The sequence below is a fragment of the Leuresthes tenuis genome, unplaced genomic scaffold, assembly GCF_036924035.1.
Source record: "Leuresthes tenuis unplaced genomic scaffold, fLeuTen1.0.hap1 SCAF_8, whole genome shotgun sequence".
NCBI classification, from domain to species: domain Eukaryota; kingdom Metazoa; phylum Chordata; class Actinopteri; order Atheriniformes; family Atherinopsidae; genus Leuresthes; species Leuresthes tenuis.
In genome coordinates this window covers 2,344,112-2,357,850 of record NW_027325362.1, presented here as the reverse complement: position 1 = coordinate 2,357,850, position 13,739 = coordinate 2,344,112, and the positions used below count along the sequence as shown (strand labels likewise).

Genomic DNA, 13,739 nt, shown 5'->3' with positions numbered 1-13,739 from the left:
AGACTTTTGCCATAGCTTTAGTTCTAGCTGACGTAATTTTTCATAGCCTGATTTTCGTTCCTCTGTTTTTGGAGACATTTTCTTTCATAGAAACCTCTGCTAGTGGAGCGCTTTGATTTAATAACTTCTTTGTTTATGTCCGCCTCACCAGGAGAGCGAGAGTTAATTTGTAATCTTTAATAGCCTTTCTGTTTTCCTGCTAGAGTGGAGAGAGCTGTAGTTTATAGGAGTTTAACAGCCTATTGGTTCAGGTAATTCTCCTGTGTCACAATAAAAAACACCTTGTTCTGAAATCTCCCTGCATCTGTGTCCTGGGATCCTCTGGGTCTTGTCAGTTTTCCATCACAAAAAGAATGTATTCGCTATCAGATCGAAGCAAACGTTAGCATCTTGATATGATGAAGTCATTAAAATGTGATCTCAACATCTGGGCTTCCATACTTCCAAATGTGGAATATTTAAAATGACACAGGCTGGTGTTTTGAGCATTTTATTGTCGAGTTCCAGGCATTGCTAATATTTCTTTAAGAAAACACGAATCCACAAAACAACATCTATCAGTAGATTGTTTTTAAGCAGGAATTACACGAAGGTTTAGTCACATCACAGAAATAATGACAGGAAGAGATGTTAATTCATCTAGTGACCACTTCTATCATTACAGTCACTGACTGATTGTTGTCCCACAACATTGTTTTAATTCATCAGAAAGCTACTCAGTATGTACACAACAACTCGGATTTAAAGTCTAATACAACTAAATAAGAACAACAAGAACACCTCAGAGCTAAAAACAATCCATTTACAAAATGTGACATCAAATATAATCAGACTGATTGATTTTTCAGGGAGGTTATGACAGAAGATAATCTGTGTGTGAAATTTATACTGGATTATAGCTTTCATTCAAGGTTGATTGGTTTTATATGATAACTTTGCATCATTTAGATTATCGTTCGACTGATATTTAACCAGTTACATGTAACCAGTGACATGTAACCAGTGACAATTAACCAGTGACATATAACAGATAACATGTAACCAGTAAGATTTAACCAGTGACATATAACAAGTAACATGTAACCAATGAGATTTAACCAGTGACATATAACCAGTGAAATATAACCAGTGACATATAACAAGTAACATGTAACCAGTGACATTTAACCAGTGACATTTAACCAGTGACATGTAACCAGTGACATTTAACAAGTAACATGTAACCAATGAGATTTAACCAGTGAAATATAACCAGTGACATGTAACCAGTGAGATTTAACCAGTGACATATAACCAGTGACATGTAACCAGTGACATTTAACCAGTGACATGTAACCAGTGACATTTAACTAGTGATATGTAACCAGTGACATACAACCAGTGACATATAACCAGTAAAATATAACCAGTGACATACAACAAGTAACATGTAACCAGTGAAATATAACCAGTGACATGTAACCAGTGACATTTAACCAGTGACATGTAACCAGTGACATTTAACTAGTGATATGTAACCAGTGACATACAACCAGTGACATATAACCAGTAAAATATAACCAGTGACATACAACAAGTAACATGTAACCAGTGAAATATAACCAGTGACATATAACCAGTGAAATATAACCAGTGACATACAACAAGTAACATGTAACCAGTGAGATTTAACCAGTGACATGTAACCAGTGACATTTAACTAGTGATATGTAACCAGTGACAATTAACCAGTGACATATAACTAGTGACATGTAACCAGTGAGATATAACCAATGAGATGTAACCAATGAGATGTAACCAGTGACATATAACCAGTGAAATATAACCAGTGACATATAACAAGTAACATGTAACCAGTGAGATTTAACCAGTGACATATAACCAGTGAAATATAACCAGTGACATATAACAAGTAACATGTAACCAGTGACAATTAACCAGTGACATATAACCAGTGAAATATAACCAGTGACATATAACAAGTAACATGTAACCAGTGAGATTTAACCAGTAAAATGTAACCAGTAAAATGTAACCAGTGACATATAACCAGTGAAATATAACCAGTGACATATAACAAGTAACATGTAACCAGTGACAATTAACCAGTGACATATAACCAGTGAAATATAACCAGTGACATATAACAAGTAACATGTAACCAGTGAGATTTAACCAGTGACATATAACCAGTGAAATTTAACCAGTGACATATAACAAGTAACATGTAACCAGTGAGATTTAACCAGTAAAATGTAACCAGTGAGATTTAACCAGTGAGATTTAACCAGTGAGATTTAACCAGTGACAATTAACCAGTGACATGTAACCAGTGACATTTAACTAGTGATATGTAACCAGTGACAATTAACCAGTAAAATGTAACCAGTGACATGTAACCAGTGAGATTTAACCAGTAAAATGTAACCAGTGACATGAAACTAGTAAAATTTGAGGGGACGAAACATCCAGATGGTGTTTTGCTTAACTTCGACAGAGAAGATTTTACACCTATTCAAATAAATGAGCTGCCTGGTGCTTCCCTCGAGATTAAGAAATATAATTTTCCTCGATTCATGCCAATAAAAACCAAAGACGTCTCCATTTCTCCGACTTCTCTTCAACCCTCAAAAAACCTGACAAAGAAGGCGCAGACGGAGTGCCATCCCTCGCTGCAGTAACTCTGCACGGGATCCATGTCGTTGACCAACAATTCATCGTCAAATTCAGTCACCTCTTCTTTCTTCTTCTTCTCCTCTTCATCCTCCTTTTCCTTCTTCTTCTTCTTCTCTACCTTTCCCCCATCTGAGTTCTTCCCACCAGCTGCTCCCTTCTTCTTCCCTCCTTCTTTCCCTCCTTTCTTTTCCTCTTCCCCGCTGCGCTCGGCGAACTTCATGTGGGCCTCGGCGGGCGCCTTCTTACAGGTTTTGGCCTTTAAGACCTTTTCTCCTTCGCAGGCGTTCCCCCTTTTCTTCAGTTTTCCCACCAGCTGCTTCCAATACTGGCTGGACTTCACCCCATACGCCTGACAGAGGTCTGGTTTACCAGCGTAACGACACCAGTACCTAAAAGGAGGACAAGTTGAAGACAAAAAGGTGCAAATAAAGCCTCCTATTAGCTTTATTATTGGCTAAACTGGTTTATTTCCCTCCAGTATAGCAAATTATCCCCCTTTTCCAAAGCATAAAACATATTTGCCACATTCTTATGGACATTTTCGCTTTGTCGTGCCTCACCTCTCCTGGTCACCTTTAGTTTTGGTGCTGCAGTTCACCAGCAGGCTCACCAAACCCTCACCAGACGTCTGCCAGGTGCAGCTATGGCCCTCCTTTGTGGTCAGCTCTCCAGAGCTGAGCACCGAGCGGTTTCTGGGTCTCTTGGCGGGCTGGGGCGACGGCGGAGGCTGGCGGGGCTTTTCATGTTTTTCCTCGCCAGGCTGGCGCTTGGCCTCAGTTAGGAAGAAGAGGCAGAGGAGGAGGAAAACGCTGCACTGCACAAAGCGCATGGTGGCTGAGGAGGGACATATGCTGAATGTCAACAGTGTTAGAGCAGAACATGCCATCTAGAAACATTAAATTGTATATAATGAGCAAGAAAGTTCTCCCTTTACCTGTATAAATCTGTATTTTGTGTATTTAAAGCAATAATCCTGGATGGCTCTAAGCCCAGGATGCAGCAATAATGATGCTGTAAATAACTCAGTGGGTAACTTCAGTTGTTAGAGCTTTTGGGTAAAGACTCAAGAGAAAGCGAAGTCAACAACTCGGTTTTGTGAATGCTTTCTGCATTCTTACTGAACAGATTATAAGAATATGCCGATGATATCCAGCTATATTTATTCCTTAAAATTCATTTAACTTAACCGACTACCTGGCGTCCATCATGCAGAGGACAACTACCTCTGATTAATCCAAGAGAAAACAGTGTATCTGGTCCATGATTCCCACTGTGCAGCTTCCCCTCTTCTTTTAACAACATCTGGAAACATCTGGAACTGAGGAGAGCAGCTGCCGGACCTTTGGGAGAGGAACGTTGTCCCGTTCCTGTCTGATAGAGGATTCCTGGTTGTATCTAAAGGTTTTCAGCTGGTGAAACATCTGGAACTGAGCAGAGCAGCTGCTGGACCTTTGGGAGAGGAACGTTGTCCCGTTCCTGTCTGATAGAGGATTCCTGGTTGCATCTAAAGGTTTTCAGCTGGTGAAACATCTGGAACTGAGGAGAGCAGCTGCTGGACCTTTGGGAGAGGAACGTTGTCCCGTTCCTGTCTGATAGAGGATTCCTGGTTGTATCTAAAGGTTTTTAGCTGGTGAAACATCTGGAACTGAGCAGAGCAGCTGCTGGACCTTTGGGAGAGGAACGTTGTCCCGTTCCTGTCTGATGGAGGATTCCTGGTTGTATCTAAAGGTTTTCAGCTGGTGAAACATCTGGAACTGAGCAGAGCAGCAGCTGGACCTTTGGGAGAGGAACGTTGTCCCGTTCCTGTCTGATAGAGGATTCCTGGTTGTATCTAAAGGTTTTCAGCTGGTGAAACATCTGGAACTGAGCAGAGCAGCAGCTGGACCTTTGGGAGAGGAACGTTGTCCCGTTCCTGTCTGATAGAGGATTCCTGGTTGTATCTAAAGGTTTTCAGCTGGTGAAACATCTGGAACTGAGCAGAGCAGCAGCTGGACCTTTGGGAGAGGAACGTTGTCCCGTTCCTGTCTGATAGAGGATTCCTGGTTGTATCTAAAGGTTTTCAGGTGGTGAAACATCTGGAACTGAGGAGAGCAGCAGCTGGACCTTTGGGAGAGGAACGTTGTCCCGTTCCTGTCTGATAGAGGATTCCTGGTTGTATCTAAAGGTTTTCAGCTGGTGAAACATCTGGAACTGAGGAGAGCAGCAGCTGGACCTTTGGGAGAGGAACGTTGTCCCGTTCCTGTCTGATAGAGGATTCCTGGTTGTATCTAAAGGTTTTCAGCTGGTGAAACATCTGGAACTGAGGAGAGCAGCTGCTGGACCTTTGGGAGAGGAACGTTGTCCCGTTCCTGTCTGATGGAGGATTCCTAGTTGTATCTGAAGGTTTTCAGGTGGTGAAACATCTGGAACTGAGGAGAGCAGCTGCTGGACCTTTGGGAGAGGAACGTTGTCCCGTTCCTGTCTGATAGAGGATTCCTGGTTGTATCTAAAGGTTTTCAGCTGCTGAAACATCTGGAACTGAGGAGAGCAGCTGCTGGACCTTTGGGAGAGGAACGTTGTCCCGTTCCTGTCTGATAGAGGATTCCTGGTTGTATCTAAAGGTTTTCAGCTGCTGAAACATCTGGAACTGAGGAGAGCAGCAGCTGGACCTTTGGGAGAGGAACGTTGTCCCGTTCCTGTCTGATAGAGGATTCCTGGTTGTATCTAAAGGTTTTCAGCTGGTGAAACATCTGGAACTGAGGAGAGCAGCTGCTGGACCTTTGGGAGAGGAACGTTGTCCCGTTCCTGTCTGATGGAGGATTCCTAGTTGTATCTGAAGGTTTTCAGGTGGTGAAACATCTGGAACTGAGGAGAGCAGCTGCTGGACCTTTGGGAGAGGAACGTTGTCCCGTTCCTGTCTGATGGAGGATTCCTGGTTGTATCTAAAGGTTTTCAGCTGGTGAAACATCTGGAACTGAGGAGAGCAGCAGCTGGACCTTTGGGAGAGGAACGTTGTCCCGTTCCTGTCTGATAGAGGATTCCTGGTTGTATCTAAAGGTTTTCAGCTGGTGAAACATCTGGAACTGAGCAGAGCAGCTGCTGGACCTTTGGGAGAGGAACGTTGTCCCGTTCCTGTCTGATAGAGGATTCCTGGTTGTATCTAAAGGTTTTCAGCTGGTGAAACATCTGGAATGTCTTCGTTGTCGCTCTTTTCCCCATTAAAACCACCGACATTTCTCTGATTTCCCTCATTGTAAAAGCAGATGCCAGGCTGACAAAGACAGGAGACGGACCCGGGAACCTCTGTGTACTGTAAAGAAGTGGCTGAAGTTCTTTGGCTGAAGGTCAGAAGGTACTCAGGAACCCTCAAACTTACTGCTTTATGCCCAAGATCTGTGGTTTCCATCGAAAAAGTCCTCAAAGTCTTAATCTGAGTGAGAAACGGTCGTCTAGAAGCTGAAGCTTGAGATGTTTTAGTAGATCTGGCATCAGTTTCTGTTGCAGGAACCCTAAAGTATCTTATTGCCATGTCTGTTTTAGCAGTTTATTTGCCATCACATACCAACATGGTGCAGACACACAATAAAACTTACCAATGAAGCAAGTTTCCTTGAAAGTTGTTGTTAGAAAAATTATAGAGTTATTCTATGAGAAAAGCTGCATGAATAAGAGTTTCTGTGATGGGGGGGAGGCCTCCTCCTGTCTTTTGGTTCTCATAATACTATGTAGCAAAGCAAAAGTGTTTTGACTGTCTGAACTCGTCTTCCCATAATATTAAATGGCGAGAAATGCGCCTTTTCCCATAACATTGAACGTCCCTTCCCATAACATTAAATGGTGAGAAATGCCTTTTCCCATAACATTGAACTTCCCTTCCCATAATATTAAATGGCGAGAAGTGCTTTTTCCCATAACATTGAACGTCCCTTCCCATAATATTAAATGGAGAGAAATGCGCCTTTTCCCATAACATTGAACGTCCCTTCCCATAATATTAAATGGTGAGAAATGCGCCTTTTCCCATAACATTGAACGTCCCTTCCCATAATATTAAATGGTGAGAAATGCGCCTTTTCCCATAACATTGAACGTCCCTTCCCATGATATTAAATGGTGAGAAATGCGCCTTTTCCCATAACATTGAACGTCCCTTCTCATAATATTAAATGGTGAGAAATGCGCCTTTTCCCATAACATTGAACGTCCCTTCCCATAACATTAAATGGCGAGAAATGCGCCTTTTCCCATAACATTGAACGTCCCTTCCCATAATATTAAATGGTGAGAAATGCGCCTTTTCCCATAACATTGAACGTCCCTTCCCATAATATTAAATGGTGAGAAATGCGCCTTTTCCCATAACATTGAACGTCCCTTCTCATAATATTAAATGGTGAGAAATGCGCCTTTTCCCATAACATTGAACGTCCCTTCCCATAACATTAAATGGCGAGAAATGCACCTTTTCCCATAACATTGAACGTCCCTTCCCATAATATTAAATGGTGAGAAATGCGCCTTTTCCCATAACATTGAACGTCCCTTCCCATAATATTAAATGGCGAGAAACGCCTTTTCCCATAACATTGAACGTACCTTCCCATTATATTAAATGGTGAGAAATGCCTTTTCCCATAACATTGAACGTCCCTTCCCATAATATTAAATGGTGAGAAATGCGCCTTTTCCCATAACATTGAACGTCCCTTCCCATAACATTAAATGGCGAGAAATGCGCCTTTTCCCATAACATTGAACGTCCCTTCCCATAACATTAAATGGTGAGAAATGCGCCTTTTCCCATAACATTGAACGTCCCTTCCCATAATATTAAATGGTGAGAAATGCGCCTTTTCCCATAACAAAACTTCCCTTACCATAATATTAAATGGCGAGAAATGCCTTTTCCCATAACATTGAACGTCCCTTCCCATAATATTAAATGGTGAGAAATGCCTTTTCCCATAACATTGAACGTCCCTTCCCATAATATTAAATGGTGAGAAATGCACCTTTTCCCATAACATTGAACGTCCCTTCCCATAACATTAAATGGTGAGAAATGCGCCTTTTCCCATAACATTGAACGTCCCTTCCCATAATATTAAATGGTGAGAAATGCGCCTTTTCCCATAACATTGAATGTCCCTTCCCATAATATTAAATGGAGAGAAATGCGCCTTTTCCCATAACATTGAACGTCCCTTCCCATAACATTAAATGGCGAGAAATGCGCCTTTTCCCATAACATTGAACGTCCCTTCCCATAACATTAAATGGCGAGAAATGCGCCTTTTCCCATAACATTGAACGTCCCTTCCCATAATGTTAAATGGCGAGAAATGCCTTTTCCCATAACATTGAACGTCCCTTCCCATAATATTAAATGGCGAGAAATGCCTTTTCCCATAACATTGAACGTCCCTTCCCATAACATTAAATGGCGAGAAATGCGCCTTTTCCCATAACATTGAACGTCCCTTCCCATAACATTAAATGGCGAGAAATGCGCCTTTTCCCATAACATTGAACGTCCCTTCCCATAACATTAAATGGCGAGAAATGCGCCTTTTCCCATAACATTGAACGTCCCTTCCCATAATATTAAATGGTGAGAAATGCCTTTTCCCATAACTTTGAACGTCCCTTCCCATAATATTAAATGGCGAGAAATGCCTTTTCCCATAACATTGAACGTCCCTTTCCCATAACATTGTGTGGCCAGCAAACATAAACAATATAAATAGCAATAGCGCCATTTTGTTAGTCAGACAACTCTGAGCAGCTTCCTGACAGCTTGTGCCGACTTGTCTCTTTCTTGCAAGAAATAAATGTTTTGTGTTAATCGTATCCAGCGACTCTGAGCCTAATTTTGAGAGAATTTTTCTAACATATTGGTCCTTCGAGCCGGATTCTAAGTCCTTTCCACCTTCCAGGATCGGAGCTGAAACCGTGCACGGGGGAGTCCAGGACTCCTAACTGAAGTCCTCTCAGCAGAGTTTCTGATAGATGCCGGCTGCCACTGGCTGGAGGAAAGGTGACAGAATCCATTTTTGAATCAGTGGACAGACTCGCTGGATTCTTCGTTGTTGAACTTACCAGTGGATTTATGGTAAGGAACCCTTTGTGTTACTATTGTTGGCGAGAAATAGTGTGATTATTGGGGATAAATTGGGATTATTTAACTAACAATTGTTAGAAACAATAGGCCTTTAACTAAATATGGGCGTTGTTAATTTCCAATAAGAAAAGTTACTGTTTCGAGTGCAACTTAGTAACAGGAAAGCCTTTAACTGGTACTGTAAGTAGCCTTTAGCTGGTACTGTAAGTAGCCTTTAACTGGTACTGTAAGTAGCCTTTAGCTGGTACTATAAGTAGCCTTTAGCTGGTACTGTAAGTAGCCTTTTAGCTGGTACTGTAAGTAGCCTTTTAGCTGGTACTGTAAGTAGCCTTTTAGCTGGTACTGTAAGTAGCCTTTAGCTGGTACTGTAAGTAGCCTTTTAGCTGGTACTGTAAGTAGCCTTTTAGCTGGTACTGTAAGTAGCCTTTAGCTGGTACTGTAAATAGCCTTTTAGCTGGTACTGTAAGTAGCCTTTAGCTGGTACTGTAAGTAGCCTTTAGCTGGTACTGTAAGTAGCCTTTTAGCTGGTACTGTAAGTAGCCTTTTAGCTGGTACTGTAAGTAGCCTTTAGCTGGTACTGTAAATAGCCTTTTAGCTGGTACTGTAAGTAGCCTTTTAGCTGGTACTGTAAGTAGCCTTTAGCTGGTACTGTAAATAGCCTTTTAGCTGGTACTGTAAGTAGCCTTTAGCTGGTACTGTAAGTAGCCTTTAGCTGGTACTGTAAGTAGCCTTTTAGCTGGTACTGTAAGTAGCCTTTAGCTGGTACTGTAAGTAGCCTTTTAGCTGGTACTGTAAGTAGCCTTTAGCTGGTACTGTAAATAGCCTTTTAGCTGGTACTGTAAGTAGCCTTTAGCTGGTACTGTAAGTAGCCTTTTAGCTGGTACTGTAAGTAGCCTTTAGCTGGTACTGTAAGTAGCCTTTTAGCTGGTACTGTAAGTAGCCTTTAGCTGGTACTGTAAATAGCCTTTTAGCTGGTACTGTAAGTAGCCTTTAGCTGGTACTGTAAGTAGCCTTTTAGCTGGTACTGTAAGTAGCCTTTTAGCTGGTACTGTAAGTAGCCTTTTAGCTGGTACTGTAAGTAGCCTTTAGCTGGTACTGTAAGTAGCCTTTAGCTGGTACTGTAAGTAGCCTTTTAGCTGGTACTATAAGTAGCCTTTAGCTGGTACTGTAAGTAGCCTTTAGCTGGTACTGTAAGTAGCCTTTAGCTGGTACTATAAGTAGCCTTTAGCTGGCACTGTAAGTAGCCTTTTAGCTGGTACTGTAAGTAGCCTTTAGCTGGTACTATAAGTAGCCTTTAGCTGGTACTGTTAGTAGCCTTTAGCTGGTACTGTAAGTAGCCTTTTAGCTGGTACTGTAAGTAGCCTTTAGCTGGTACTGTAAGTAGCCTTTAGCTGGTACTGTAAGTAGCCTTTTAGCTGGTACTGTAAGTAGCCTTTAGCTGGTACTGTAAAAGCAGTCAGGAAAGGTGAAAGGTCTATGTGTGTTTAATTGAACCAGGATAGCAGAAGCAGTCAACAAAGGTGGATCAAAGGAAAAGCCTTTAGCTGGTACTGTAAGTAGCCTTTTAGAAGCAAAATAAAAAATAAATAAAAATGCAGCAACATTAATCCAACCACATAATTAAGAGTAAGACTGGGATAAAGGTATTGAGAGGAATCTTAATGATTCCTACAAGGAAACTAGAGCCTTAAACACTCGAAAGTGTCTTTTAAAATGTGTTTTTTACCGGAATAATTTCGCTCGAGTAATTCTTAAAAAGGTTCAAAGTGGAGTTTTTGTTCTGCCTTCCTCCTGGAGTCCAGAGGATCAGAGGTGTAAGAAAAGAATGACTTGACATACGAGTGTTAAATGGTGAAGAAATGGACAAAGGGCCCAGTGTGAGGAGGTCAGCGGCTTATTGAAAATCAGCCATGCGGCAGAAACACTCCCCCAAGTGGAGTCCGGACTGGACATGTTGCCGTCAGCTAACACTGGAGTGGAAGTGTCGGTTTTATTGATCACTTTTTGCTGTTCTGTCACAGCTTCTTATTTTACATTTGCAACCTGCATCTATGGAAGAAGAATCTGGATTATTTGTTTTTATATGTATATGTAAGAGTCTGAACCACAGCATGGTTCATTTCATCATGCAGAGGTTACCAGTAATCAGCCAAAACAAAAGCTAGCAAAACATGTCTGGGTGCAGTCAGATTAGAGAGCATCGGGGAAGTTTGGCCTCAGACTTTATCTAAACTTTTTTTCCCATTTGGAACAAATAAAATCAAACAGATTTGCAAACTTTTGGCTTGTTATCACTCCTGTTCTTAACTCCCTTCACTGGCTTCCTGTCCTTCATAGAACTGATTTTAAACTTTTAAAGTTTGGTTTTAAAGCTCTTAACGGCCTCACCCCATCGTATTTATCTGAGCTTTTAACTGTAACCCTGGCAGAGCTCTGAGGTCAACAAATCAACTTTTTCTGGAAGTGTTCAGGTCCAAATACAAGCCCTGGGGTGCCCCCAGGCTCTGGAATAAGCTCCCCCCCCCTCAGATGCGTCTTATTTCTGACCTGGGCCTCTTTAAATCAGGGCTAAAAACATATTTATTTCAGATGGCTTTTAATACCCAGTAGAATGGTGACTCTTTTATATTATCTTATTCAATTTTGCTGTTATTTTATTGTTTTTTACTTATTCTTTTCTTTATTTATTATCTGCTGTAAAGCACTTTGGTACCGAAATGGATTGTTGTAAAGGGCTGTAGGAATAAATTACATTTACATTTGTTAAATGAAATCAAACAGATGTCAGAGATTTGCAAACTTTTGGCTTGTTAATCCTGCAGCAGGTCAACTATGGAAGCAACTTGAAGCATTAGTGAGGACCAGCTGTACTCAGGGTGTGTATTACAAGGACATCTATGGGGAATTACTCAAAGTCTGAGTCCTCCAAGAGCTCGAGCACAGAATGTGCACGTGACTGTAACTCTCCATGTGCAACCAAAGTGAATAAAGAATGATCCTAATGCATAAAAATGGAGCAAACTCAGGTGAAATGTTTGCTTCATGCATGAAACACAGGCTGCTGTAGTGATAAAAGTTTAAACATTCAGGGTCATCTCTACTCAGAAAGTTCACATCAGTGTTTTACTGAAGGTAAAGTCACCTGAAAATAAGAAGCATTGTGTTTTTATTCTCCTCGGAGAAGCAGAGTGACATGGATACACTCCTTTTCATGCCTCAGAGGTAGATAACTGATGGAGATGGCCACCTTCTGGGGTTTAAAACCACGCGGAGAGAGATACTTTATGGTCGAAAATCCAAAAGAAATGAGTCTAGTTAATGATTGTGTGGAAAATCTTTTGCTTTTTAATTGGGAATCTGTCCAGATTCAGCACCAAAGTGCAGGATATCAACCTGAGCAGCTTAAAGTGTAGCAAGAACTTGGTTTAACGAATAGATATGCCTTACAGTAAACATTTAAAGATGTTTTAATATCACTTTTATTGACTATTAAACACAGCCCTGCAGCTAAGTCGCATGAGAAACATCTGGAGCGGCTCTAATAATAAGGAAAATTGATCCATAAATTAATTTGGATGCTGAAGAGATGAAAAGATAGATAGAAACACACATAACAGACAACAGTTTTATGATTATGAGCCTGGTCGGCATCAGGAGAAACATCGTCCATCAGAGAGAAATGAATCTGTGGTTGGGGACAACCAGAAGAGTTTATTGGACAGCTGAGCAAAGTCAGCTGATGGCTGCTGATGATTAACAGTAATGCTAACTGATTTAACAGCATTTTGTGCAGATGAGGAGATTGCAGCAAAGATTCTGCACCAACAACCTTGTGTGGTGCCTGTTTTAGACCATCGGAAGATGACCCAGGACAAAAAAGCCAAAGGATTTGTGATGTTGATGGAAGATCCAGTGTCTGATGCTGCTGAAGCAGACAGATAAAGCCCAAAAGAAGCAGTAAATGTGTGTATAATACTCCAAAAGTAAACAAACTCTTCTATTTTTCTTGCTCTCCGATATGAACACATGTACTTACATCAGGGATTTTTGTGAAAAGTAACGAAAAATGCACCCAATGTGGCCAAATCCACTTTATAAACCCCAAATTTATCGGGCCATTTACCTTCAGTGCTGCCAACTCAGGGATAATGGCAGCATCCTCGCTGCTACCTAAAGGCAGAAGATGCTTAATCTCTCAGACTATAGGAAGCTAAATAACAGCACAAATCTTTGAGTGCTTTCTTGTTTTGGATCTTTAGTAGCTGTGTCTTACTATGGTGCAAAGTTCCTCCTTTTGTTTGTGTCTGAATGTGACAGAAAAAGCACTTCAGTGGTAAAATTCACCTTCCAGCACAGCATCTTAACCAGAGTTTCTGGAAGATGAAAGACAAAGACGCCAAAAAACCAAAAATAATCCTCTGGCTAAGCAGCCGCCGTCTCCTCCAAACGCACCCGAGTAAAGACCATTTTTTCCTGGCTGTCTGTAATTTGGTTCGACCTTTTTTCAAAGACGTGGAAAAGCAGAGGAGATGCGAATTGGTTGTTTAGTGTGAGCAGAGGCCGGGTGTTCTTACCATGTGACGCTCCTCGGTTCTGAGTCGCTGTGAGAATGCGGGGGCCTCAAAAACTCAGATAAAAGGGGGCAGAAGACGAGGATAAAGGAGGAGGAAGAGGTGGGGGTTTGGGGGAAACTATACGAAGAACTGCCCACCAAAACGCAAGGATCCCTCCCACATCCACCCCCCCCCATATACATGTGAGAACTGGACAATGGACACACTTGCCAAGATTTTTCTCTTTGTGCGACTGACAGTTTGTGAATTTGTATCCTTCAGTGTCACTCAGAGTTTGAACAAAACACATCTTTGTTCATCGGGGGAAACTTTTCTGGGCTGCAGAAATACACCAAAAACAACCAAAAAAAACAATGAATTTGGGGTTTATTTAAAGTCTGTAGAAGGAA

The 13,739-nt window shown here is 41.4% G+C and overlaps 1 protein-coding gene across 1 annotated transcript; it reads right to left on the bottom strand.

Moving 5' to 3' along the window:
- Positions 1-474: 474 nt before the first annotated feature.
- On the bottom strand, positions 475-13,415 carry fgfbp3 (fibroblast growth factor binding protein 3). Its single transcript, XM_072390508.1, has 3 exons — positions 13,351-13,415; positions 3,237-3,510; positions 475-3,065 (listed from the first exon to the last, which is right to left on the bottom strand). Exons 2-3 carry the CDS (start codon positions 3,503-3,505, stop codon positions 2,621-2,623), a joined length of 714 nt encoding a protein of 237 aa, XP_072246609.1. The 5' UTR covers positions 3,506-3,510; positions 13,351-13,415; the 3' UTR covers positions 475-2,620.
- Between the last annotated feature and the right edge of the window lie 324 nt (positions 13,416-13,739).

What these genes read in the sequence shown, in the direction of transcription:
- fgfbp3 (XM_072390508.1), bottom strand. Translation starts at nt 3,505, where the DNA reads ATGCGCTTTGTGCAGTGCAGCGTTTTCCTCCTCCTCTGCCTCTTCTTC. An exon ending in ACTAAAGGTGACCAGGAGAG is followed by an intron (nt 3,066 to 3,236) that starts GTGAGGCACGAC and finishes TCCTCCTTTTAG; the next exon opens with GTACTGGTGTCGTTACGCTG.